The sequence below is a fragment of the Alosa sapidissima genome, chromosome 9 (assembly GCF_018492685.1).
Source record: "Alosa sapidissima isolate fAloSap1 chromosome 9, fAloSap1.pri, whole genome shotgun sequence".
NCBI classification, from domain to species: domain Eukaryota; kingdom Metazoa; phylum Chordata; class Actinopteri; order Clupeiformes; family Clupeidae; genus Alosa; species Alosa sapidissima.
Window position 1 is genome coordinate 33275808 of NC_055965.1, and position 27262 is coordinate 33303069.

Sequence of the window (27262 nt, forward strand, 5' to 3'; positions counted from 1 at the left end):
CCTATTTCCCTGTAATGTGAGCCCGGCATTACACACACTCACGCACAACATGGTTACCTAAAACACATATAAGCACATACAATTAAGTCACTCCTACTATGACTCAAACAGACCCCCCCCCCCCCCACACACACACACACACACACAAACATGTGCCACCACACACACACACACTTACTGTAGGTCCTCCAGTTTGCAGTTTGTATGACCAAGTGCAGAACATAAATGTTCAACTCCTGAGTCCAGCAGGTCATTGCCACTCAGGTCCAGCAGTCTGAGACTTGAGGAGTGTGAGGTCAGAGCAGAGGCCAGATGAGAACAGCTCTTCTCTGTCAGATTACAGCGCATCAGCCTGAAACAGAATGACAGATCTGAATATTGATCACCAATCCTCTTGTCACACTCAAACTAAAACACACACACACACAACCCTAACACCTCAAGCTCAGAATAAGGTAAAAACAGGAAGCCTTTCAAACACAGGCCTGAACTTCAGTCAAAATCATAAATTGAATCAAGGCCAAGTTTAAATAATGGTTTGACACCATTGACTGTCCCCATTGACAACTTTGACTCTTTCTTCCTCTCTCTCTCTCTCTCACTACATGAAATTATGCTCACTGTAGTTCCTTCAGTTACCCTTACAGAAAAGCTCTAAAACTCTTATGTACCGGCTAACCCTCCCAGCTCCTTTACCAGCCACGTCTCCCCTACAATATGGAGGTCAAGGGGACAACAAAGAAATAACCAAATGAAACAGAAACTTAGCTGTGAGGCTCATATTCTCTCGTACTGAAGGCTAGTGACTCCCAATAGATGCCTCCTCCTTATATCCATTACCGGGTGCTAAATCGATACTTTTAAAATTGTGTTGGTGCCAAAACGGTGCCGGTACCGGTACTTAAAAAAAAAAAAAAAAAAAGCCCAAACCAATGGTTGAAAATATTAAATTGCTTTTGTGGTATGTTGACTGGGGCATAAGGATGTTTTATGTTGGGTAAAATGGTGGAGGAGATTGTGTCCAGTGTAATCTGTGTGATTGCTTTTGTGGTATGTTGACTGGGGCATAAGGATGTTTTATGTTGGGTAAAATGATGGAGGGGATTGTGTCCAGTGTAATCTGTGTGGTATCTTGACTGAGGCATAAGGATGTTTTATGTTGGGTAAAATGGTGATTGCTGGCTGGCCGTGTGAACCGTGTTAAGAACTCCTTGTATGGACTAATTGCACACAACCAGCTAATTGAATGATTGGGACAGTGGCGGGAACAATCCTTTTTATACGGGACGTCCCTGACTGGGACAGGACTAAAGGCCGCCGACCAAATTTGATTGAACCTCTATCTGGCCAGACAGCACACCCGCTCAGAGGGGTGGGTAAGGACCTGGCAAGCACCTCTTATTAATGTGTGACGTTTGGGGGAGATGTAGCATTTAAGAGGGAATTCATGTGCAGGTCAGGAAAATGTGATTTTGTGGCATTGTACTGAATTAGTATGTGATTGCTGATTTTCCCATTTTTCACCTGTGTGAATACCTTTGTAGTGACCGCCTGTGTGAATACCTTTGCAGTGACTGCCTGTGTGGTTGGGTTTTGGGGGTTTGATATCCCCTGAGTGATGTAACAGCATTTATTTTTGTTTCTTTTTTCTGTTTTGTAATTTTCTATGTGGGAATATATCATTGGGACATTTCTGACTGCATTTTGTGGGCGGCTCTTAGATGGTGGCTGCAGCAATAATCTCTCCGTTCTGACGTAAGCCTGGGGTGGGGTGCACGTGTGAGGGGGGGACCCATGGTGCTGCATTAATGAGGTATTGTCCATTATTGCTGGACGTGTGTGTGACTGTTGGCCCTTAGAAAAAGGTTGTCAATTTGTACACTGACTCGGTCTGGTGTTGTGTGTCTCAGAGGGGATTGAACTTGTATTGGTAGATAGACTGGCACGACAGCTTTTTTTCCTTGATAAGACCAATTTGAATATGAAATTGAATTATATATTCACTGTATTATCATTATCTGTACTTTTATTGCGTCTGGGCATAATTCTAATTGCAGATGGTTTACCATAACTTACGATGTTTCGTCATTAAATGTTAAAACGGCTTGCCATGGATGCACACACTGCTAGGTCATGGATAACAGCAAGTAGCCTAATTGAACGTTCCTCTGCTTTCAAGTTTATCCAATGGAAGCTTTATGTGTAAACTGGGCTGTTGATGCTGTTTCAAAGCCTTTTGCTTGTGGGTAGTTATTGCTAGATTTACACAAGAGCTTGTGATCTTGCTTAAAAGAACTTCACATGGGGTCAGGCGAGCTGACAAACAGGGTGTACTACAGTATATAGCTCTGTTTTAATTTTATACATCTTGAAGTGTTTATGTTAGCTAACTGTATAGACTGTGGTGCTATCAGAGCAAGACATTAGAGATGGCGCATGATGTGCAGTGATGCCTCGTATTAAAAAATGAGGCACAGAAATACACATTGTTATTTGGTCTGTCAGGTTTCAGTGTCCAACCCTACTTCTAGGTAATGGTGTTTGTGCGTGTGTGAGTGGGGCAACAAAAAAGGCCAACAGTGTGAGTCCCAGTGTGGATATACTAGATGCTTAGCAGGCTAAACCAAAAAGCAAAATAAAGAGAAACTAGAGTGCAATTGCTAACGCATGGGGTGGAGGCTGTGTGGCAGTTTGCAGAGGTCATATAGACCTGTTGACAAACTATTCATCAGTGTTGGGCACGCTAGTAACTAACTACAATTCTCAGTAGCTTGGCGGTAACTTTGCTATTTCCTGAATCAAGTAACCTTTCAGTAGCCTAACTCTTCTATTGATCAAGTAGCATGGTAACGACCTCAGAAGCTATTTTTATGTGGCTTAATGCAGTGAAGAAGCAGCTTGTAGTCTAGAAAATAAATTATATTATCCACAACACAAACGCTCAAGATTGTTCAGAATGGGGGGGCACACACCGCAGCCATCCAAAAGCATTCTGTTTACTGCCCTCGACTTCCACGTGACTTTGAATCCAATCAGACCGTAGTGAGTTTTGCATCCATTCTCTTCTGCAGATGTCAGTGATGGGTTTAATCGTGCAGATGTCAGTGATGGGCTTAATCGTGCAGATGTCAGTGATGGGCTTAATCGTGCAGATGTCAGTGATGGGCTTAATCGTGCAGATGTCAGTGATGGGCTTAATCGTGCAGATGTCAGTGATGGGCTTAATCGTGCAGATGTCAGTGATGGGCTTAATCGTGCAGATGTCAGTGATGGGCTTAATTGTGCAGAGTTGTGAACTGAATGAAGAAAAGGATCTCACACTAAAACAGGTTAACAGCAGGTGGACTTGAGATCTATGTGACTGTGAGAAAGTTAGCGGGAACAAAATGGCAGAAGGAGGAGATGGAGAAGAATGTATTCAATCGCCCTGACCCTTGACCTCTGTACCTGACCCTTGACCTCTGTACCTGACCCTACCTTGACCTCTGTACCTGACCCTACCTTGATAAATACATGTCCTTGTGGATGGTTTGACCTCTGTACCTGACCCTACCTTGATAAATACATGTCCTTGTGGATGGTTTGACCTCTGTAGTTTTGTTTGTGAAGCCTATTACTCCAGCCGTTATTCTTTACTGGCTGGAAGCAGGGGCATGAAGGCTCTGTTGGTGTACGGTCACTAAATGTTTGGAAAATAGGCTCCCGCTAGATTTTCATGTAAAAATGATTTTTTGCATATTTTGCTAATATAGAGTCTAAGGAACAAGATTTTTTGTCTTAAAATTTTCACGATCCATCTTTAGTGTTTTTATCTGTATGTTTTAAAACTAGATGTACCGCAGAGCGGTACAAAATATGACCGCCGCCCAGTCCAGCACATTTTTTCCAGAAAAATAAGTCACGCTTGTCAAATTGTGTTCATTTCCTACTTTGTTCATTTTTTGTGTGTTTGTAATTGAGTGTCTGCAGAGTGTGTGGTTGTTTTTGTATATGTGTTTTTTTGTGTGTGAGAGGTGTGTGTGTGTGTGTGTGTGTGTGTGTGTGTGTTTGTGTATGTAGGTGTGTTTGTATGTGTGGGTGCATGTGTGTGTGTGTGTGTTTGTGCGTGTTGTGTGTGTGCATGTATGTGTGTGTGCATGTGTAGTGTGTGTGTGTGTGTGTGTGTTTTTGTATGTGTGTGTGTGTGTGTGTGTGCGCATGTGTGTGTGTCTTTATGTATGTGTACATAAATAAAGCAAATCAGGGAACCACCTACTCTTTGCGATAAGTGCCATGGGATCTTTAACAACCATGGTGAGTCAGGACCTCAATTTAACATCCATGCAAAGGAAAACATCTCCTGCAGTACAATGTCCCTGTCACTGCAATAGGACATTGGGATTGATATTTGTTTGGTGGCTTTTGGCCACAGGGAAGAGTGCCACCTACTGGCCAGCCACCAACACCACTTCCAGCAGAAACCTACTCTTCCAAGGAGGTTTCTTATCCAAGTACTAACTAAGCCAGCTTAGTTTCAGTAATTCAGCGAAGTCAGGGTATCTGCTGGTCTGGCTGCTGGCTAAAAACAAAAGGTTAAAGGCATATATGATTCTAACTGTCTCACTGAATTGCATTATGCACACTCAATTCTCACTGGTATCTGCAAGACAACAAGTACCAAAACATGATTAGTTCATAGATTTCACATGTAAAATACATTTTATACAATCCAACCCCCATCTTGCCTGTTCATAATTCTGAGAAATTCTTGAATTGTGTGCATGTGTGCGTGTACATGCTCATGTGTGTGTGTGTGTGTGTGTGTGTGTGTGTATGTGTGTGTGTGTGTGTGTGTGTTTGTGTGTGTGTGCGTGCATGTGCTTGATATTCACAGAAAACTGTGTCTGCCCTACCCTCCTTTCAGGGGGTCCAGTCCAGCGGGGGGGGGGGGGGGGGGGGGGGGGGGGTGCTACAGATCAAAACGAAAAGCGATGGTTCCATGCTATCCATGTGGGGTTACATGCCCACCAAGTTTCGTGTACCCCGGTCTTTCAGTGTCCCGGGAATCCTTGACGGAAATTTGGGCATGCGAAAAAAAAAAAAAAAAAAAATCTGACTAAACCTATATGACCGCCACTTCGCTGCGCATTGGTCATAATAAATATGATATTCAGAATCAGCACCCAAAAATTAGGCAAAATAGCCTCTTTATCAGTGTTTTCTCACATTTGACCCCCAAGTGATAGTAGTCCCAGTCTTAATTATGCATTATATAAATGATGATGTCATCTTAGTGTGAAAATGGATCGTGAAAATGTGAAGACAAAAAAAATCTTGTTCATTAATATGCAAAAAAAAAAAATCAATTTTTACAAGAAAATCCAGCGGGATTACACAAGACACCGTACTACTATGGGTGTAAAAATATCTCCACTTTTGCTGAAACATGATTCCCCCCCCCACTTTTTGTCACAAAAATGTAAGGGTGTGAGGGGTTAGGTGCCTTGCTCAAGGCCACTTCAGCCGTGCCTACTGGTCGGGGTTCGAACCGGCAACCCTCCGGTTACAAGTCCGAAGTGCTAACCAGTAGGCCACGGCTACCCTCAAATGTAACAGAATTACATTAGTATGTAACAGAATTTATTTATATTCCCTTTGCATATGTAGCACCCCTCTACTCTACTTAATAATAAATTGCACTTTAAAGTAAAAGGAGGTGCTTCTATGAGTTACTGTTAAGTTTAGGCCAGTTCTAGGTTCGGCATTAAGGGGGGAGTAAATTGACAAGGACACCAGTAAGTAAAATGTTATAAATAAATAATACAGGTTTATTAAATGCAAGAATATCTTTTCTCTATGAGAATAGAAGAGGAAATATTAGTAAATAGACAATAAATAGTAAATAAATACAAAACCCTATAAAATAATAAAAGAGCTCTTAAAAATGCAAAGTATCAAATCAATAGTAAAAAACTCAAATGTCCAAAAGAAAAGAAATACCCGGGTAAGGTGGTGTGAGTGTGAGTGTGAGTGTTTTTTTTTCTCGCATGCCCAGCTGGTCCATTCAGATCTAATTCCAATCAAAGATGTTCAAACAGGCCGACTGGCTCCAATATGGCCGGGAAACTAGGTGTACTAAGTGTAATTAAGTGTAATTCATGTGCGCAATGTAACGGCACTTATACAGTAAATGCCATGACTTTAAACATCCAAGGTCAGGGAAAAAGATCCCAATAAATGGCATCATAACATGTTCAACCACTGGAGTGATTTACCTTATAACATGTCCATGTGGGAAAGTTTATATAGGGAAAACGACACGCCAGTTCAAGCAACGCATAGCGGAGCATAGGAGCACAATTAGATGCAGAAACGACACATACCCGTTAGCATGTCACTTTATTGAAATGGAAAAACTGTTGCCTCATTGCGCTACATTGGTATTGAAAAAGTTGAGAAACCTCGTCAGGGTGGTGATTTGGAAAGAATCCTTCTACAACGAGAGGCTGAATGGACATATAGATTGGGCTCTCTAGACCCTCATGGTCTTAACACTGAATTTGATTTAAAATGTTTTCTATGATGAGATGTAAGAATAAATGTAGGCCTATGTAGAAATGTATGGAGATTATGTAGTTGAAGTAATTATTTAATCTATGACATGTAATGTAAATGTATTTATAATATTTTTCATACATAGTATGTTCATAGTATCATAGTATCAAGTGTACCATCTTGCATGTCTGCACCACTGATCAAAATCACACTGTGTTGCAGCAGCAAGAGCCTGAGTTTTGTCATGTGGATTTGTGAATGGACTCCTCGGGCCTCAAAATTTCTGTCCAAACCCGGCCCGCGTCCGACAGAGTTGCGTCCGAACCCGGTATTTTCATTTTTATGTCCGAACCCGACCCGAGCCCGACACAGATGATGCCTCAGTTATTCCCATGCTAGTGATTAAACGTTCACGTTTGTGGACAAACCGCATTCACACACAGCGCACATTAACACAAGAGGCCCAAGTAAGCATAGCCTATTGAAATAGAATTCTTGTCTTACCATTGCCGAAAAGTCTTGAAATGAACTGCAACAGTCTTTGAAACTACAGTGCCTCTGTCACTGATCCATATGCAGCATCGACATTAATTGGGGCAACTCCTCATCCAGTTGAACGAGACGACCTTATAGCCTACCAGCTGTCTTTACCACAGTATGCAACGCAAATAATCTTAAAATCTCCTGATAGGCTAACAACTTTTTTTTAACGTCACCCAAGACTGTGCTTATGCGCATATGTGCGAAATGTGCATAAACATTTGTTTATGTAGTTGTGACAACGCGTGTGCATTTCAGGCGGCATGATAAACAAATCTTGCACACAGGAAGAAAGCTATTAGGTCTTTTTTACATTTTACTTTATTCTCAAAAAACAAACGTTTGCATCATGTAAAGCAGACCTGTTGGTTACCCAACATAATAAGCTATTTTAAATGTAAAGCTTCCAATCACCCCCATGTGTCTGAACCCGAACCGAACGACTATAATTTCTAAATATTTGTCCGAACCCGACCCGAGGGTAGCCACACTCTACTCCTGACACACCCCCAATTAACACCTGTCCAATCAAGAGACTCATGTATAACATAAAGGAATCCTGAATGACTTCATTCATGGCTTCATTCATGGCAGTGTAACTGGTAGCTTAGATCACTACATTTTCCAAGAATCTTGCCCATTAACAAAACTGCTTAGACCAACTTTTAGTGGTAGAAAATAACAATTACTTACTGTAGTTCCTCCAGTTTGCAGTTTTGATGACAAAGTGCAAAACATAAACATTCCACTCCAGAGTCCAGCAGAACATCCTCACTCAAATTCAGCTGTCTGAGACTTGAGGAGTGTGAGGTCAGAGCAGAGGCCAGATAGGAACAGCTCTTCTCAGTCAGATTACACCTCCAAAGCCTGAAACAAAAAAATTATAGATTTTAATGTTAACCACCAGCCCTCTACTCATTCTTTCTCTCACTCACTCACCCACTCACTCACTCACTCACTCACTCATTCACACACTCTCCCTCCCAAACCTTTGCACCACCCACCCGTCCTTCGCAAACACACAAACTCCCACAATTGCACATACTCTCCAACACACTCACACATTCTCTTTCACACAAATACACACACTCCATTACCCACCCTGGCATACCTTTTCTCACTCACTCACTCACTCACTCACTCTGTCCTCCAACACACTCTCTCCCCCTCTACTCAAATCACACACACACACACACACACACACACACACACACACACACACACACACACACACACACACACACACACACACACACCATCTAACAAACTCACCCACCAACACACATACATTCTCTTTACTATCTGTTGTCTTTAGTCCACCAAATTCTCCCTCATATCAATCAAAAGCCATCAGTTTTGTAGATGTGCCAGTATACTTACTCTAGTTCTTCCAGTTTGCAGTTTTGATGACAAAGTGCAGAACATAAGAGTTCCACTCCAGTGTCTAGCAGCTCATTGTAACTCAGGTTCAGCAGTCTGAGACTTGAGGAGTATGAGGTCAGGGCAGAGGCCAGATAGGAACAGCTTTTCTCAGTCAGTTTACATCTCCAAAGCCTGAAACACAATGGTAGATGAATATTAATCACAAACTCTACTTTCACACCGACACACAAACACTCCCTCCCATACACCTCCCCCTCCCTTTCTCTCTCTTCATACACACACACACAAACACAAAAACAGTATCGTACAGCCAACAGGATCTTTCAGACATCATTTCCTGCAATCCTGACATCTTTATCAGTGTAATCCCAGAGATTGCCAAAACAGCGGGACCAGCCAACTATGCCGCTATAACGACCGGAAGTAACCACAGACGGGCTAGGAAACATAAACATGGTAGACGGCCTGAGAACTGAAGCAGGACTCCAGAGTGCGACCAATTTGGTCGCATATGCGACCTAATTTTTCAAAAGTGTGACTAAAAAAATTCGGATGTCGCACCGGTGCGACCAGCTATTCGAGAGAGGAAAAAGTGTCCGCATTGAAACTCTACCTTTGGTTCAATAACAGACACATATTTGGCCAATATCGTGGTTTTAACAAATCACAGATAGTGAAGGGCGGGACCTCCCCTCTGATTGGCCGTGGCCCAGTGCCTGTGTGTAAATTTGAAAAGATGTGTGTTGCAGAGAGAGAGAGAGAGAGAGAGAGAGAGGTCAGAGACCCGTCAGATAAACAGAGTGGATGTAGTTGCATTACAGTGTGGTCACATAGGCCGAGATAAATGCCCCCTCTCCCCACTGCCTTTCGGCGGCTGGCAGCAGCAAACCGATCAGACGAGCCCGAGATGATGATCAAGTTTATTGTTGCCTACGATAGGCCTAGTGAAACTTCCCTTCACCAAGTTCAGTGCGAAATAATTATTCACCAGAAAAATAGTTTGAATGTAAACCCGACGTACAGGAATGCCACTTGCGGCAAATTTATAGGAGTCATTGCAGATGAAAAGACGTCTTAAAATTGCGAACAATGCATACAAGGCCTACCCGAACGACAGAGATACAGATATCGCCGAAAAGGAGTGCGTCATTGACTGCAGTTACATGGAGGGAGTAACCAGGTTTTTAACAGCAATATTCGTTTTGCGCACGAGTTGTGTAAACTCATTCTGATGGGATCAATCAATTTAATCAGGCGCAAACCGAATATCGCTGCTACATTTAAAGCCCGAATATTCCCTGCATGTATAACTGTGGTCATTGTATACGGTGAATTGAATGGACACATTTAGATCGAACATGGCAAGTCATTGCAATAGCCTATAATAATAGGCCTATAATAATAGGCCTACCATTTCGTTACTGCATTAACCATAGTGATGTTCTTATTGAAAATTTAAAAATACTAAAATTAAAAAGTAAATTCCATTGTGGGGCTGTCAAATGATTATTGCAATCATCATTGCAAAATCACATAAAAATCCCCCAGGCTACTTGGAACATCTCTTTAAATTGTGCTCAAATAAATTTCTATGGAAGATGTTAGCATGGCGAGCTGGTTTAGCCAAAGCCTAAAGATCATGAAGGATAGTCTGTAAGACATTGAGCCATGAGATGTGCGGTTTGAAGCCCTTAAAAGACGTGCACAGTTAATTTACTCACTGTTATTTTTATTTAATTCATCTTGAGATGTTTTAAGTTTAAATTTCAGCTCAGTGAAGCACTTACTGTAAAGCACCAACACTTAAGTTACTTTTCTTGTAGAATTGTAAATCATAAGTCATAGGACAACCTATATTGGACAGTAATTAAGGAAGAAAAGTGAACCTGCTGCGGTGTTAAATGCGATGTGGTTGAAAATTTGGGTGCACCTAACTTTTGTGCTGGTGCACCTAAGAAAAAAAGTTAGGCGCACCAGTGCAAAAAGTTAGTCTGGAGCCCTGGGCCTTAGTCATATTTCATAATTTCAAATTTTTCTCTAGGTTACCTGATAGCCCAGTTTGAGAGGTGCAAGACGCGTGACATTATTTATTTTTGCAGCCAATCACTGCTGTTGTTTTATTTTATTGATTTGATCTTAGTCATAGAAGCTAAATTCGAAGGCAGGCCACAGGTAAAATCCAACAAACCGCATTCACCCCGCAAGCCAATAGTTGAATAGCCCTCTCCTAGAGCTTTTGAGGTATTGCCACTGCTCCAACACTGAAAGGCACTGTTAGAATGCTTGGATCAAGCCAGGTTCAGCATAGCGTATGCTAATCTCTGCTCACGTTGGTGACCGGACCAGGGCAAGCACACTTTCGCAGTTCCCGCTGGAAATGCAGTCTAGTTCAAATTGCTGTTAAATGTGTCAATAAGAGAACATTTCAAAGACAACAGAATCGCTATTTAGAGCATCAGTTTTGCATCTTTGTACTATATCAAAAGCAACCTTAACTTTCATTGGCCTTTCGAATGTCTTAACTTTCACTTTCAAGTAGTGCTGTCAGTTAAACGCGTTATTAACGGCGTTAACGTAAACCTATTTTAACGGCGTCAATTTTTTTATCGCGAGATTAACGTTCTTTTTGGTGTAACAAACTTTGTAGTTTTGTTCACATGCTGTTGCAACAACTAGTAACGTTAGAACAACTACAACACCACACTGGATCTAGCTAGACCGTGCTGCATGTACACGCCCCCTTTTAGGGGAAAGGGAGCTGTTTGGATAATGGAAACCTATGCTGCATAGAAGTGGGGAGCGAAAAGGGCTTATACTTACTAAATCTTGAAACAAACGTGAATAAAAGGCACAAAATAAGGTTGGAGGAGTTAGAGTTATCTGTGTGTTTATGGGATTAATGTGACCATTATGTTCCTACTTTTTGCTCTTTTCAGTTTATAGCCTACTAACAGGAGTGTCACGAATGTAGGCACAGTCAAACTGCCCGTGGCTGACTATAAGTTCGGCAAGCTTACATGTCATTTACGTTACATGTCATAACATCAACTAAACATTCACACATTCATTCTATCACTTGTAATATGAACGTAGCCTTTTCCCTACAACTAGGTGAGATAATTGGCTTTGCCTGTTATACTGAAGTTCCACAGTTGGCTAGCTAGCAAGCTAACCGTTTTACATGGGATATGGTAAGTGTAGCTACGTTCTGAATGGGTTGTAATGTACATAGTTTAGACATGAGTAAGTTACATACACATAATTCTTCATAACTGCCCTGTTAGTAAAATGATTGAATGGCCTGTAAATTAATAACTAGATGTAACATCAAGTGTGATTAGGCTAGCTGTCTTCAGTGAAAATCAATGATATTATGTTAACTTGTTTTCTGCTAAAATGGGGCGTGATGCAGATTAAATGTAGCCTATCTTTATGATGCGCCTTTAGTAGGCTACGTAAAGGCATGCTGCACACACTTGTTTGGGCTTACGATCCGGCCAAAGAGTAGATTCGTATAATAAACACCAACGCAGTTCTGAACTCCCGGTCAGCTGAATGGTGTTTTAAATTGCTGTGGACACCGATGCCGACATGAGTGCGATGCACTCTGCTTTCGACATTCATTTACTGTACATTAGATTCCATTCTTTTCAATACAACTCTGCACACCAGCATCGCACTTTGCTGCCGTGTAAATCACGATTCAGTTATATTTGGTCGACGCCGCTCCATAAAATCCATTGTTCATCAAGTGTTTGCGTGTTAAAAACTTTGGCGCTGATGTGTGTGGCAAGTGACAGTGCACCATAGACTGTAGCCTAAGCCAAAATGGCAGTGCACTCATGTCGAAAAGTTCCTTATTTTCAACTGAACTCAAAGATAATGAATATAGTATTTTATGTTTGTTATGCCCTTTATTAGCTATATTTCTGAAGAATATATTGTGTTGCCTCAGGTCTGCTGCACATCTTTTGACATTTGATTTGAAATAATCAAATAGACCTACGTCTTAAAGTTAAGTTAATGAAGTAACTTGCTTTGCTTTCATTTGAATCCTAATGAAGATACACAATAATTGCTTTATATTGTTAATATGGACTCCTGGAAAGTTCAGCAATGCAAAATAATATAATTTTAATCATGCGATAAAATATGTGATTAACTATAGGAATTCAGCGATTAATCGTGATTAAAAATTTCAATCGTTTGACAGCACTACTTTCAAGTCATCCACTTAAACTTTCCTACTTGCTAGATTTGACCAATATTCCATAGCCTACATGCACAAGTAGTTTGAGTAGAACTACTGATCTTCATTATCTCCCTGCTTGTTGACATCTTATCATGTATTGTATTATTTCATGATCGCAAAACGTTTAATTGGGGGCCAAGCAGCGAAGCTGCAGGGCAACCCATAGTGATTCTATGTTTTCTTCCCTATTATTATTACGCTTCCGCCATGGGAGTCTATGGCAGCCCATAGAACCGTATGGTAAAAAGTTGTGAAATTTGGCACACCGATTGGGGACAGGCCCATGATTAATTTCACCAAGTTTCATGTCGGCTCCTCGAGGGCTCTAGCGCCACCAACAGGCCAAAGTTGGACGTGCGTTCACGCACGTAACTTTTGACCTGTTGATCCGATTTTGAAAAATGAGGTACCGTTGGAATCCTTGGACCAAGCCGAGTTCAACGCACCCTATGACGTCATTTTCCGCCATGATGGATTTTCCGCCATTTTGGATTTCATCAAAATCACTTAAAACGTATCAGAGGTCACACATTTTGTCCGATCGACACCAAACTTCATAGATATCATCTACAGACCATGCCTCATTAATGAATTGCTTTTTGTCTTCGGAACTAAAACCGTTCGCGCGTAACAGCCAATCGAAATTTGCGGCGAAGCCGCCAAACAGGAAGTGAGCTCATATCTCAGCAACCCATTCACCTATCATAACCAAACTTAGTCCATGGACTCAGGACCCAATCAGGGGGACGCTCAAGAAATCTGGTGACCTTTGACCTCTAGGGGGCGCTGTAATTAAGAAACATGCCTTTTGGCCTGTAGCAGCAGTTGTGCTTAGAATTAAAACGCACTAGTGGTGTCTGGTAATACTGTTGGAGGTCCTTAGGCCGACCCAAGCCAACTTGTGATGTCATCGTAATTGATTCAGCCGCCACATTGGATTTAATCAAAAACACGTACGAATTTTCGCAGGTCACAAATTTCAGCGGATCCTCACCAAAATTGGCAGAGAACATCTTCAGACCATGCCTTATCAGTGCATCGCTTTTTGGAACGATTGACAGTAGCATTCGGCTGTAACAGCCAATCGAAACTTGCGGCGAAGCCGCCAAACAGGAAGTGAGCTCATATCTCAGCAACCCTGCCATGTATCATAACCAAACTTACTACAAAGGTTCAGGACCCCATTAGGAGGACGCTCAAAAAATGTGTTGACCTTTGACCTGTAGGGGGTGCTGCAATTAGCAATATTGCATTTTGATCTGTAGTTGCGATGTGTTTTATCGATCTTTTATTTTTGGATGTGAAACAGATGACAACATATTCCATCCAGTTCATTCTAATGCGTGCGTGGTAGGGCGGGGCGGGACGGGGTGGGACGGGCAGGGGTGATTAGGTGGGGGGGATGGCTGGCGGAGGCGGTGGCAATACTCAGCCCTGTTTCAGCCCTAAAAAATCAGTTATGTTTGATGTGACACTTGTTGAAAGTGTTAATCGCGAGTGTCTGCTGAGTTCTATCTTGTCGCCGTGGCTACTCCGGCCTATACTGCTTGGCCCCCTCATTGCTGCTTGCAGCTATATTTCTTTTTAATGTTGTCATCAGTTAACTTCATTCAACTGCGCTTGTATGTAGGCTATGCCATTCAGTTGTGGACGTTTGTAAATTTCCCTCACGGGATCAAAAGAGTATATATACTTATACTTATACTTAAATTGCGGTAGGGGGCGGAGAAAGGCGCAGATTACCCGATGAAGTGAAATTTTTATAAATACCACGTACAATTGGTTATCACAGCGTTCGCTATCTGTGGTTTGAGTGATAATGCTACGTTTGTGCAAAATCCCAATGTAAATGGACAAGTTTTTTCCAAGACTGAAAAGGGATTGTTCCAATATGAAGTATGAACCTTTATTTTAACTAACTAGGCAATGTAGAAAATATTATGAATTGTATACACACATATATCTGCAACCCCCCCCCCCCATTGTCCAAGTCAGCTAACGCCACAAATTGAATCCAATTCTGTGGGAAACACTGCTTTGCAACTGGATTTTAGACTTATAGACCACAGTCTGTTAGGTTAGATAACTACACCTCCCCAACCCTCGTCCTTAACACCGCTATGTACCACAGGGCTGTGTGCTGAGCCTTTCCATTACTCCCTCTACACCTACAACTGCACACATGTGCATGGTTTTAACACCACAACACCACAGACAACACAACGGTGATTGGTCTCATCAGCAACATTGATGAGACGGCCCACAGGGGTCCAGCACCTAACAACGTGATGCACCTATAATTGTGGTGCACTGATAAAAACCTAGCTCTGAACACAAAGAAGACCAAAGAGCTCATTGTGGACTACAGGAAGTCTAAAGCTGGCACACATACCCTCATCTACATCAATGGGACTGAGGTGGAGCGTGTCACCAGCTTCAAGTTTCTGGGTATCCACATCTCTGAGGACTTCTCTTGGACCCCTCAACACCTCTACCCTGATCAAAAAGGCTCACCAGTGTCTCTTCTTTCTGATAAGACTAAAGAAGGTCCATCTGTCTCCCCCGATCCTGGTGAACTTCTATTGCTGCACCATAGAGAGCATCCTCACCAACTATGTAATAGTATGGTATGGCAACTGCTCTGCAAGAGGTTAGAGAAGAAAACTGCCCAACCAGTTCCTTATTCCCCTCGATCGAGGCCATCCAAGGCAAGCAATGTTTGCGTAAGGTGCAGAGCATCATCAAAGACCCTTCTCACCCCAACCACAGAGGGAAGCATTACAGGTCTCTCCGCACCCAGACCAGCAGGTTCAGAGGAAGTTTCTTCCTTGCAGTTGTCACCCTACTGAACACAAACAAAGGCTCTTCCACTCTCTCTGTCTCTCATGCAATTATGTCTCTCTCTCTCTCTCTCATACACACACACACGCACAAAGATACTGTATAAACACAAGCACACACACATAGTGTTACTTACAGAGCTGATGTGGACGCTGTGACCACGGGCATTAGCTTCTGAAGAACTTCATCTGCACAGAGGTATTCAGTCTGATCTTTCTCTGGTGTCTTTATGTAATTCTGGAGATCAAACCCAGCCAACTGCTCTTCTGGCATCTTAAACTCAAATCTCCTAGTCTCCCACTCTCCTTGTGAGAGCATGTCTATATACAGAGTTCTTGAGCTCCTGTCAATGTCCTCCAATACAGCATGGTGATTTAGCTCATTCAGACAGTAGAACAGGTTGATCCTTCTGTCTGAGCTACTCTGATCTCTGATTTTCTCTTTGACATACTGCACTATTTGCTCTGAGCTATCTGATTGGCTACTGCTCTGTGGCAGTAGGTGCCCTAAGAGATTCTGATTAGACTCCAATGAGAGGCCCAGAAGGAAGCGGATGAAAAGGTCCAGGTGTCCATTCTCACTCTGTAAGGCCAAATCCACTGCAGTCGTGTGTAGGTCATGAAGTGTTGCAGCTCTGAACAGAGCAGAGAGCTGAGATGTTTGCTGTTGGTCAGGCATATTTATCTGTCTGTTGCTGAAGCAGAGGAACACATATAGAGCTGCTAGAAACTCCTGGATGCTCAGATGCACAAAACTAAACACCTTCCCCTGGTACAGCCCAGACTCCTCTCTGAAGATCTGAGTACACACTCCTGAATACACTGATGCTTCTGTGACGTCAATGCCACATTCTCTCAGGTCTTCCTCATAGAAGATCAGATTGTCCTTCTCCAGCTGTTGGAAAGCCAGTTTCCCCAATTTAAAAATCACCTCTTCATCTGTCTCTTTTCTCTCTAGATACTTGTCCTTTGTTATGCTTGTCTGAATGATCAGGAAGCGTGCATACATTTGAGTCAAAGTCCTTGGTATTTCTACACTTTCTGATTCTTCTGATGTTCTCTCTACAACAGTGGCTGAAATCCAGCAGAAGACTGGAATGTGGCACATGATGTAGAGGCTCCTGGATGACATCAGGTGTTTGATGGTTCTGCTGGCCAGGTTCTCATCACTGATTCTCTTCCTGAAGTACATCTCTTTGTGTGGGTCATTAAATCCCTTTATCTCTGTCATCTGGTCCACACACTGAAGAGGGATCTGATTGGCTGCTGCTGGTCGGGTAGTGATCCAGAGGAGAGCAGATGGAAGCAGATTACCCTTGATGAGGTTTGTCAGCAGCACGTCCACTGAGGCTGGCTCTGTCACATCGTTACACTCTGGTTTGAAGTGGAAATCTAGAGAATGGCGACACTCATCCAGACCATCAAAGATGAACATGACTCTGGGATCCGAACTGGTGAAGAACCTGGGATCTTTGATTTCTGGGAAGAAGTGTTGAATAAGATCCACCAGACTGAGTTTCTTCTCCTTCATCAGGTTCAGCTCCCGGAAAGGAAGAGGAAATATGAAGTGGATGTCCTGATTGGCTTTTCCTTCAGCCCAGTCCAAAATGAACTTCTGCACAGACACTGTTTTTCCAATGCCAGCCACTCCCTTTGTCAGCACTGTCCTGATATGTTTGTCTTGTCCAGATAAGGGTTTAAAGATGTCCCTGCATCTGATTGGTGTGCCTTGTGCTGCTTCTCTCCAGGATGCCCTCTCTATCTGTCTGACCTCATGTTCATCATTGACCTCTCCTCCTCCCCCCTCTGTGATGTAGAGCTCTGTGTAGATCTCCTGGAGGAGTCTGATCTCTTCCTGCTGCGTGATTCCCTCAATCAGGCTCTGAAACTTCTTCTGCAGGTGGGATTTGTGGATCTGCTGATATCTGTGTGAAAAAAACGCACAATTAACGACTTAATCATTCATCATTCAAAAACATACATGCTAGGGCTGTAACGATGCACCAAATTCACGATTCTGTTTATAGGATGTTTTGACCCATGGTTTGATACATACCTCAATGTGTGTGTGTGTGTGCATGTGTGTGTGTGTGTGTGCGTGTGTGTGCGTGTGTATGTATGGCACATGACTAAAGGCTCACAATGTGTTAGAAACATGGAATAAAAAACAAACATTTTCATCTTTTTTTAACATGAAAAATTATGTTATTCATACCCCTTTTAAATAATGAATGGAAACATCTTTATTTGCATTCACAGCTCTCAAAATGGCTCTTATAATACTTACCAAGCCTCTCCAAATGTATTTCATGAAAGAGCATAACTAAGAATGTTAAAATCTATAGATTAACATACATTGAAAAAGTATTCAGCCCCATGGTAAAGTTGACTAAAAAGAGGAATTAAAAAATATCTTTTGGAAATGGATCTTAATCAAATGTGATGTGGGACTATTTTAATTTCAAAGGCCAAGGGAACTTTATCAGGATGCATAGTATCCTGGATCCATTGAATAACTGGCCTTTAAAAATAAAAATCTGCCTGCCTCAGGCCCGTCGCAAGAAGGCAAGCAAACCAAGCAATTACTTGGGGCCCCGAGCTGGCCAGGGGCCCCAAGACAACGACTGGTTAAAAATAAAATGCAACGACAAACTGTGAGCGCCCCTTTGATAGTCAATGCAGTAAAGTGCAACGACACTGTTACCGGCAATACCGGGATCCCCCTCAAGGGGGCCCCTCTCAGTAGTCGCTGACAGCAGCGAGCCAGCCAGGTTTGTGGTCTCTGCTGCTGCCGCGAAAATATAAAACCTCGACAGTCATAATGAAGCGGAGTTATGCGTCCGGAAGCCAGAAGAGAAAGGAAGAGGATGACAAGAAAAAACAAGATAGTGGTAAGTGATAAATTACACTGGATAAAATAGCTCTACTTGTCTTGTACAAATGGTGTAATGTCGCAGCAGGAAGGCTAGCCTAGCAAAAAATGTGTATGGTAACTACCTGCCTGACGGCCCTTGCTGCTTGTAACAAACTAGAACAGTTAGCGCAACTTTTTTTTCCGAATGGACGGAATATGGTTACATGAACTTAAACTGTATGGCTATGCGGTGGTTCCTGTAGGCTTTGCGTGCGGTGAGGGGGGGGGGCCTCCATGTCCACTTTGCTTGGGGCCCCCAAATTCCTTGAAACGGCCCTGGCCTGCCTCTATGGGAATTTAACATAGGGGTGTGTATACTTATGCCCCCTGTATTTTAATGAAGAGCATTTATTTATTTACGCTACGTTATTCATTAACAAAGAAAATTGGTGTCCTTAAAGGTTGGATTTTTTTGAGCAACGACTCATTGGTGAAAAAGAAAAAAATAGGACCTCAAGAGTTGAACTATGTTGAACTAGTTGCCTTAGAGACGAGTGGCAATAACTGCATTTGAGTGCCTGGAGGAGAAAGAAGTGTGTTCGTGTGAACAGCTGCTATGGCTGGAGCAGCTGCCGCCTACTGGTTATTACACCCCAGTGGGACATGGGAGAACCCGTCTTCATTGAAAGTTGTTGCCTTGGGGCAGCCAAGTGGCCTACTGGTTAGCACTTCGGACTTGTAACCGGAGGGTTGCCGGTTCGAACCCCAAACAGTAGGTACGGCTGAAGTGCCCTTGAGCAAGGCACCTAACCCCTCACTGCTCCCCGAGCGCCACTGTTGTTGCAGGCAGCTCACTGCACAGGGATTAGTGTGTGCTTCACCTCACTGTGTGTTCACTGTGTGCTGAGCGTGTTTCACTAATTCACGGATTGGGATAAATGCAGAGACCAAATTTCCTTCACGGGATCAAAAGAGTATATATACTTATACTTAAGGCCACAACGTTTTTGGAAAAGGATATTAACCTCTTTAGCTGAGGTGTCTCGAAAAAAAGAATTTCTGAAATATTGGATGAGGTGGAGCCAAAGAACAGACATGATGGATAATATTGGATATTAGAAAACTAGATCTGTTGAGTTCTATTAAGTGGCATACGTGAACACGGTCGCCATATTGCTGGGGGCAAACTAAGCCGCTATTATTATTAAGACTCAACACACTTGATGGTATGTTGTGGGCTATAATGAACACATTTTGGGTAGCCTATCCTACAGCTGGGCAATTAACTATTGAACAAATTGCAGTCTACATGCCATGGCAAACATTACCAGTAGTAAGCTACTAATCGAATATTAAATAGATCGTTTGCAAGTTATAGTAATGTTATACTTTCATGAACATTGCGCTTTCATCACGTTAGCGCAATATGATCACATGGTCGTTATGTTTCGTCAAAATTCACTGATAAGGGAAGGTTTGCTTTATCCCAGAAAACCACTCTCATTTCACTTAGGCTATAAACTAGATTAACTTGGCACTAATCATGTAGTGGTATTTTCTATAGCCTATTCGTTAATCTGTCGTTTTTGAACTTTTTAAAAATGTTGATATATATCTGCTAGGTGCATAGCGGAGTTGAATGCATAGCCTACTTGCTTTTGAATGACTTTGAAACATATTTAACTGACGGCCTCTGTGTACCTGTTGGCTTGCATTGACTATCCGCAATGTATCCAAAATAGTTCCAAATTTCAATAATTACAGGTTTCACTTTGACCCTTTGTTTTATCCACAAGCCAAACACTGATCTTGAGTTGACTTTTGCTGCGCACTCACTAACTCAAAGCTCACTCACTTTTGCTGCGCACTCACTCACCCACTTTCCTAGGTGCTTGCAAGCATGGAGAGTGGGAGAGTCCACACAGACACAGGCTATTATTTTGATGAAGTATTGATTCTAAAAACGTCAAGGTATCTTTTTTTTTTTTGCATGGAATTTTCACATACCGGCACACCTTTCGGATGTAAAATTACGCTAGTAAAATAGTGTAACCACTATTTGCCTGCCATGCAGTGAGATTTAATTTATTGAGTTGCTGAGGGTATTGGTTTTGTACCTCCTGACTGTCAGGACGGTCCAGGGCAGACACACTACTCCATTCCCAACAGAAAGCATCTACTCTGAGACAGAGGTGTCTCACAAGACATGGCTATCTAATTAGCACCTTGATACACAATTAAATTTAAATGTCAGACTACTACTCACCTCTGATCAGCAGGAATAACTCCTTCTTCAAAGTGGAGTGGTTCCCCCATGGACCGGTCAGTTTTCATGGACACGCAGCTTGGTACAGGGGAAGAAGAGCCCTTCTGCTGAATGGAACTGTATTTCACACACACACAAACACACACACACACACACACAGGATTTTCATTTACAGTATGTACAATGCACACACGAACAGAGTAATCACAAGTGTGTCTTACGCTGCCATATCCTGGCAACATGGTGGTGCTGCAACATTCACTACGTCATTGGTTCAATTAGCATGCTACGTCATTGGTTTAACTAGCCTTTGATACACAGTTAAACTTGGTTTAATTAAACTTGGTTCCGTCTTTAATTAATTCTCGAAATTAGGTTAGATTTTGTCATTTTATTATTGACACATCAAGACCATTTATGTTCATGCAGACTTCTTTACTGCACAGAAGTAGCCTAGTATTATTGTTGACTATTTGTCAAATCAGAGTCACATCTGCAGTATATAAGGTAAATTAAACGCTCTTGTGATAACCTGCTAATTGTTTATCCCCAGATAACATGCACCCCGATAAGATCCGTAAGATCAGAATGATTTGGCCTCAATTTGTACTGTTCCGCCTCGTTGATATAAGCGGACATTGTGAAAGTATCCTTCCATTGCATACTGAAAGCTTCTTGTCCAACCTAGTAACTCTCCCCCCCCCCCCCCCCCCACACACACACACACACAGAAGTGTGTGTCTTATACTGCCACTTACTGGTGACATGGCGGTACTACAACATTCACTACCTCATAGGTTCCAATTATGGAAGAGTGAAGCACCTTTGATACAGTATTAAACTACAGGTATCCACATGTCTGTACTGATGCGTGTGTTTCTGTGGAGACTGATACTCACCTCTGACCAGCAGGAACACCTCCTCCAGCAAAGTTTAATGGCTGTTCCAAGGACCAGTCACTCTTCATGGACACACAGCTCGGTACAGGGGAGTGTGATCTCTTCTGCTGCATGGGGCTGTATCACACACAGACACACACACACAGAGAGAAGGGGGGCCAGAGAGTGAAAGAAAGAGATAGAGAGATATGATTATATAAAGTGTTGGGGAAGGTTACTTTTAAAAATGTATTCCAGTACAGATTACAGAACTCATGCCCTAAAATGTGTTTTGTGACTTATTCCGATAGATTAGTTTATTGCTTTATTATTAAGTTGAGTTAGTGATGTTGTTGTCTTACCCCACAGGCTCACAGCCATGGTCCTCTTCTTCACTGGAACTCATTTTAGGCCAACACACCCCTTTTCCTGGTATCTCCTGATCTCACACTGGAGAATGAGAGCGAAAGATCAACACACACAGATCACACAGCACTAACACCAGCCCGCACATGGATACAATGGACATATCACAGTAACAGGACACACACACACACACAGCACTAACACCAGCCTACACATGGATACAATGGACTCATAACAGTAACGGGACACACATGCAAATCTGTTTTGCAAATTAACCAATGTCTAGGAGTGAAAAATTGAAACAAAATAAAACTAAGAGCCAAATTATGTGAAATGATTTATCTGCATTGAGTTCCATGTCTGATATTTTATGAAGTTGAGTCTTCTGGAAGTGTCATGGGCTTAATTCAATGAAATACCAGAGAAGGAAGGTGCCTGCTTGATAACCCACCCTACTTGATAACAGGGCTCTCAATTGTCATGCATTGATCATGACAGTCACTCATTTCAGTCTTTTGTCACACACTCCGGCCACACACACATTGTATTTCTCACACAGAAAAACTATTTATAATACATTTAATATGCTGCAGCGCCCAAAACTTCTCTGGCTGCGCCGCTCTTTCTATGGAACCAGCAGGAATCTAGGTGTCTCTAGGTGATCTTAGTCGAGCCTGCCACTTATCAGCCAATCAAAAAAAAAGAAAGGGGCTTCACAATAGCAGTATCAGAAATTTCTGAATTTCAATCAGAAAATAGCACTATTGTATCTGGGTAAGATTTAACGCAACAACCAATGAAAAAGAAGGGTATCCTGGAATTGTTCACTTGATACTGCTACAACATCTTCCGAAAGTTTCATTCACCCACAGAGGAAACCCCTGGAGCTCCGAGCATCACTTTGAGCACAGAGTAAGTCATCTCCTGTTTTCATGTTACAACAAAATTCACAACTTGTTTGACACAAACAATGACAACTTGACTGCTGTTAGAGAATGTTTGCCAGATAATTAACATCAGTTTTCATGAGTATTTTTAGACAATGTGCCAGATCCCTCCTCAGGTCGTTAGTTGCCACACCCCTTGGCACGTTGCTCTACAAATAAGATGTGAAAATAAACTTTGCGCTGGGAAAATAACAAGTTTTCCACCATGCGCCAGTGCGAAAATAGGGCCCCATATCTGTTTGATTTAAAATAGTTTTTTTTTTAGGGACTTTATTTCCTGCAGTAACCAAGACTCCAGGCGACTCTTCAAACCAGCCAAACCACTGCAGCATAACTCGCATGCGGTCACTCCCTCATGATCAATCATGAGATTATCAACACAGCATGAGCTGCCTCTCCGTCATGATCAATCATGAGATTATCAACACAGCATGAGCTGCCTCTCCGTCATGATCAATCATGAGATTATCAACACAGCATGAGCTGCCTCTGCGTCATGATCAATCATGAGATTATCAACACAGCATGAGCTGCCTCTGCGTCATGATCAATCATGCGATTATCAACACAGCATGAGCTGCCTCTCCGTCATGATCAATCATGAGATTATCAACACAGCATGAGCTGCCTCTCCCTCATCACAACTCCATAGTTCATGCGTGACCATGAACTATCAACATGACCATCACAGTGGCTTGAACCCAATTTAGCAGAACTACGCAATAGCAATACACTTAAATACAGCCAAAACGGGACACTACTGTATCAACATGACGACTCATATAGCATATACTTGAGATCAACATTAACATGACCGTCACAGTTGCATGAGCCTGGTTCAGGTTTTCAGGCAGACACAAATACACTCACAACAAAAACTATCAGACAAAACACTATAGTGAATACTTGAATTTCCCCTTGGGGATCAATAAAGTATCTATCTATCTATCTACATATCTATCTATAGTCATAAGCTACAATAGGTGTTATACAAAAACATATATTTCATTTTGAAGAAATGACCACACTTAAAAGATACCGATGTTAATATAATTAACATATTGTTTGTTCACAACATAAAGTTAGACAGATAACACACAGAAACAGGCAAGGCCCACGGCCACGACCTACCTATGATAAAAGAAACTTATGGTGCTTTATGAGTAAAATTGCATTTTAACAAGCTTTATTGTACAACAACCATAAGCACCACTAACAGATCAGTCTACAAAAAACAAACAAACAGAAAAAACAAAAACAATATCAGGTCAGAAGTCAATCATGTCAAAAAAGGGGCAAAAGAAAGCTCATCATTTGTTACAGAGCAGAGTGTACCAACATAACACCATTTGTCCTTGAAAACATCAATTGCCCTTGTCAATAGTAACTCTCGACTCGACTAAATTCTTGAAAACTGCAACAACATCACCCCCGGCTTTCTGCTGCACCTTGTTTTTCCTGCGGAGATAAATAGCCAGCTTTTCCTGCGGAGATAAATAGCCAGCTTTTCCTGCTGAGATAAATAGCCAGCTTTTCCTGGCCATTAATGAAATTGATGAGTTCACACTTTGACTTCTGTCTACGATTATAAAAAAAACAAGTATAAAACTTTGCTTTGTGAACCTTGTTCCGATAACATACAAAATAAAGGGGAAAGCCTATTGCAATACATGTAGTCTCCCTGTCAGAACAAAAAGGGAACATGTCACTCATTGCAGGATTTATAACAGATAACAAAGCATTAACAGCAATAGCACCATGCAAGATCCTCCACTGAAGATCCCCAGTTCTCTTGGTCAGCGAGGACTTATAAATCACGCTCCACACAGGTTTTGTTTTATCATAAATGCCTAACCTATTCCTCCAAACATTGTCCATCCTACCCTTGAGAGTGTTTTTGTACAACACCTTCACCAGAGTTTTGTACAGAACTTTCCCACTAGCTGAGCACAAGTCGATACTGTCCTGTTCCCCAGAAACTAGCAGCGGACTAGAATGACCACATTCTAGCAAAGGAGGTGACAGTAAGACTTTTGGAAAAACATCCCTATCATCACAAAGAAAATTACCCTTGTCCCATTCCTCCAAAAGACTTTTCTCTTGGTAACTCAGGACCCCATTAAGCTTGTCAAGAAATCGCTTCACATACCTCTCAGACCTCAAACCTAAAAAGGAGGTTATTGCCTGAACATTCTGGAAGTTGCAACCTGCCCTGTCAACAATTTGTCGGAGTTGCAGGACTCTTTTCTTAAAAAGCAAGGCTATGAGACTAGGAATATCACACAAAACATCAAAACATGACCCCAACACAATAGGCTCCTCAAGCAACCAGTGAACAGAGGACAACCCTCCAGCCCACTGATAAGTAAAGAGTCCCCAAACCCTAAAAAGACTTTTGTAGAAAGGTGTTAGACCATCAAACCCAAGTTTCGGACTGTCCATTTGAAACAGAGCCGTGTCCAGGCCCAAGGCACTGACTATAACACTGGACATTAGTGATGCACGATATATCGGCCGCCGATATAATATCGGCCGATATGGTCATTTTTTTACACATCGGTATCGGTCCGATGTCAAAATAGGGCCGATGTGAACAGGCCGATAATCATTCCTGTGTATTTGACGTGTGTGTAGCGATCCAAGCGTGTTATCTGTCTACACTGAATCCGTTAAATATGCCCTTCTATTGCATCATATTTCTTATTTAAAATAGCAGGGCAACAAGACTGACAGAAAGAAGACACTGGGCATCTGACAAAAGTTCTTTCAAAAAGTTGCGTTGTATCGCGTTGCTTGCAGTCAAGTTGATGGCTGGCTTGCATGTCATGTCACGCCTAGCACTACATCTCTCGCGGTAGGCTAAATATAACTGTGTATCAGGCAGAATGTAGTTATATGGTCGTAATAGGAATTTTATAGGGCTGTAACGATATGCGATTCAAAACTGAAATCGCAACACTCATATCCACAAACCTGTGTCGCGGTGTGAAAAGGCAGAACCGACACACCCTTTCTAGTGTCTAGCAGTGCTTTGCAGCTTACGCGGCCGCATAAACAACACACATCTCCCGCTTTACTTGGCGGTAGCCTACGTTGCTTTCATTGTAGACTTTACCAAACAGTATAAACCCCCTGTTAACCTTTCCTGCTTTGTTTCAGACCGTAGTCAGAAACGCAGGGGATTCGTTATTCGAGGGCCGAAGTTATAAGGTAGAATAACGTCGGGGTCACGGTCCCATTTCTGATGAGCAAAATACACAAGCTGAACTTTATGGAGTTTTATTTCGGACAGTAACACCGCTCACACTGTGTACAGACTCCAACTTGAACTTCCACACTCTCTGCTCCAGTCGCATACATACACTTCCTCACTCTATCTCCCTCCTTCCCAGCTTCCCCCCCCCCCCACACACACACACACACACACGGAGCTCTCTTAAAGGAGCCGCAACACCATTTAACAACACCCCTCTCTTGCCCAAGGGGGCAGGCGAATTCCCGGAAGTAGAAGAATCGACGTAGGCTGGAGGGACCACCTCTCTGCTAACTCCCATAGAAGGCCATTCATTCTAGGATTTTTTTGAAATACCATAACTTCATATAACATATATCCTGTGCCGATATTGTAGCTTCTGTGTAATCCACATAAACACTACAAAGGCAAAACAGACTCCACTACCTCGTCCGTAACGTTGGTTACCCGTAAAAAGAATGGTTAGCTTGTTCGGTTGGAGGGAAGCTAGCTTTGACGTAATCTCTCTTTCGCGCCGTAGGGAGATAACCGTATTGTTTGGATAAGAAGCTCAGTCCACCTTACTGTCTATGACGGTAACTCATAAGCAAAACCTAGCATACACGATCGTATGTTAAGGTAAAGCATTACACAGAGGAAACCTAATAATAATAAAAAAGTAAACCTATTTTTTTTTAAAAAACGGCACTAATCCTTTCAGAGGTTTTCGATGGATTGACCGTAGGTCGGAAAAGTGGAAAGAAGATTAGCTTCAGGCCATCCTTAAAAATATTTTTGTTTGCAGTAACAGCCAAAAAAAAATAAAAATGGGTCGGTAGGTAGGTCAATATTTTTTTTTTCAAGATTCAAAGTAAAAAAAAAAAGTTCAATTTTGGTCATGGTGATTACGTAGGAATGAATTTACACAAATGTGCATATTGTGACGTAACTGACTGGGTCTTCAACCCGTGCCTTCAGGCGCACCATTGCAAACCTCATTCTGATGCAGTTTATATAGACCAGCCTTTCTCAAATTTCTTTGACCTGAGGCCCGGTCATGGCAGACTTTTGGGTCATAGGGCTCATCTACATGTACCCAGAAAGAAGGCTACAATAGCTCTTGGCCACGTTATATTGAAATTTGACTATACAATACTCAATGCTATACAG

General features: G+C 42.2%; 4 protein-coding genes across 3 annotated transcripts in view; 3 read left to right on the forward strand and 1 right to left on the reverse strand.

Annotated features, from left to right (window-relative positions):
* Positions 1–27262, forward strand: part of LOC121718854 (zinc finger protein 665-like) — a 1212449-nt gene that overhangs the window by 563334 nt on the left and 621853 nt on the right.
* The window catches only part of LOC121718796 (NACHT, LRR and PYD domains-containing protein 3-like), an 800724-nt gene that overhangs the window by 510913 nt on the left and 262549 nt on the right, over positions 1–27262 (forward strand). The gene's annotated exons all lie outside the window — the stretch shown is intronic.
* LOC121718792 (protein NLRC5-like) overlaps positions 1–27262 on the forward strand; it is a 787595-nt gene that overhangs the window by 412316 nt on the left and 348017 nt on the right. The gene's annotated exons all lie outside the window — the stretch shown is intronic.
* LOC121718816 (NACHT, LRR and PYD domains-containing protein 3-like) overlaps positions 1–27262 on the reverse strand; it is a 95767-nt gene that overhangs the window by 51256 nt on the left and 17249 nt on the right. The window contains exons 2-8 of the mRNA XM_042104092.1: positions 21910–21997; positions 21569–21685; positions 20670–20786; positions 15687–17474; positions 8455–8628; positions 7768–7941; positions 179–352 (exon numbers count right to left, since the gene is read on the reverse strand). Coding sequence (XP_041960026.1) covers positions 179–352; positions 7768–7941; positions 8455–8628; positions 15687–17474; positions 20670–20786; positions 21569–21685; positions 21910–21953 — 2588 coding nt within the window. The 5' untranslated portion in view covers positions 21954–21997. The remainder of the gene's footprint in view (positions 1–178; positions 353–7767; positions 7942–8454; positions 8629–15686; positions 17475–20669; positions 20787–21568; positions 21686–21909; positions 21998–27262) is intronic.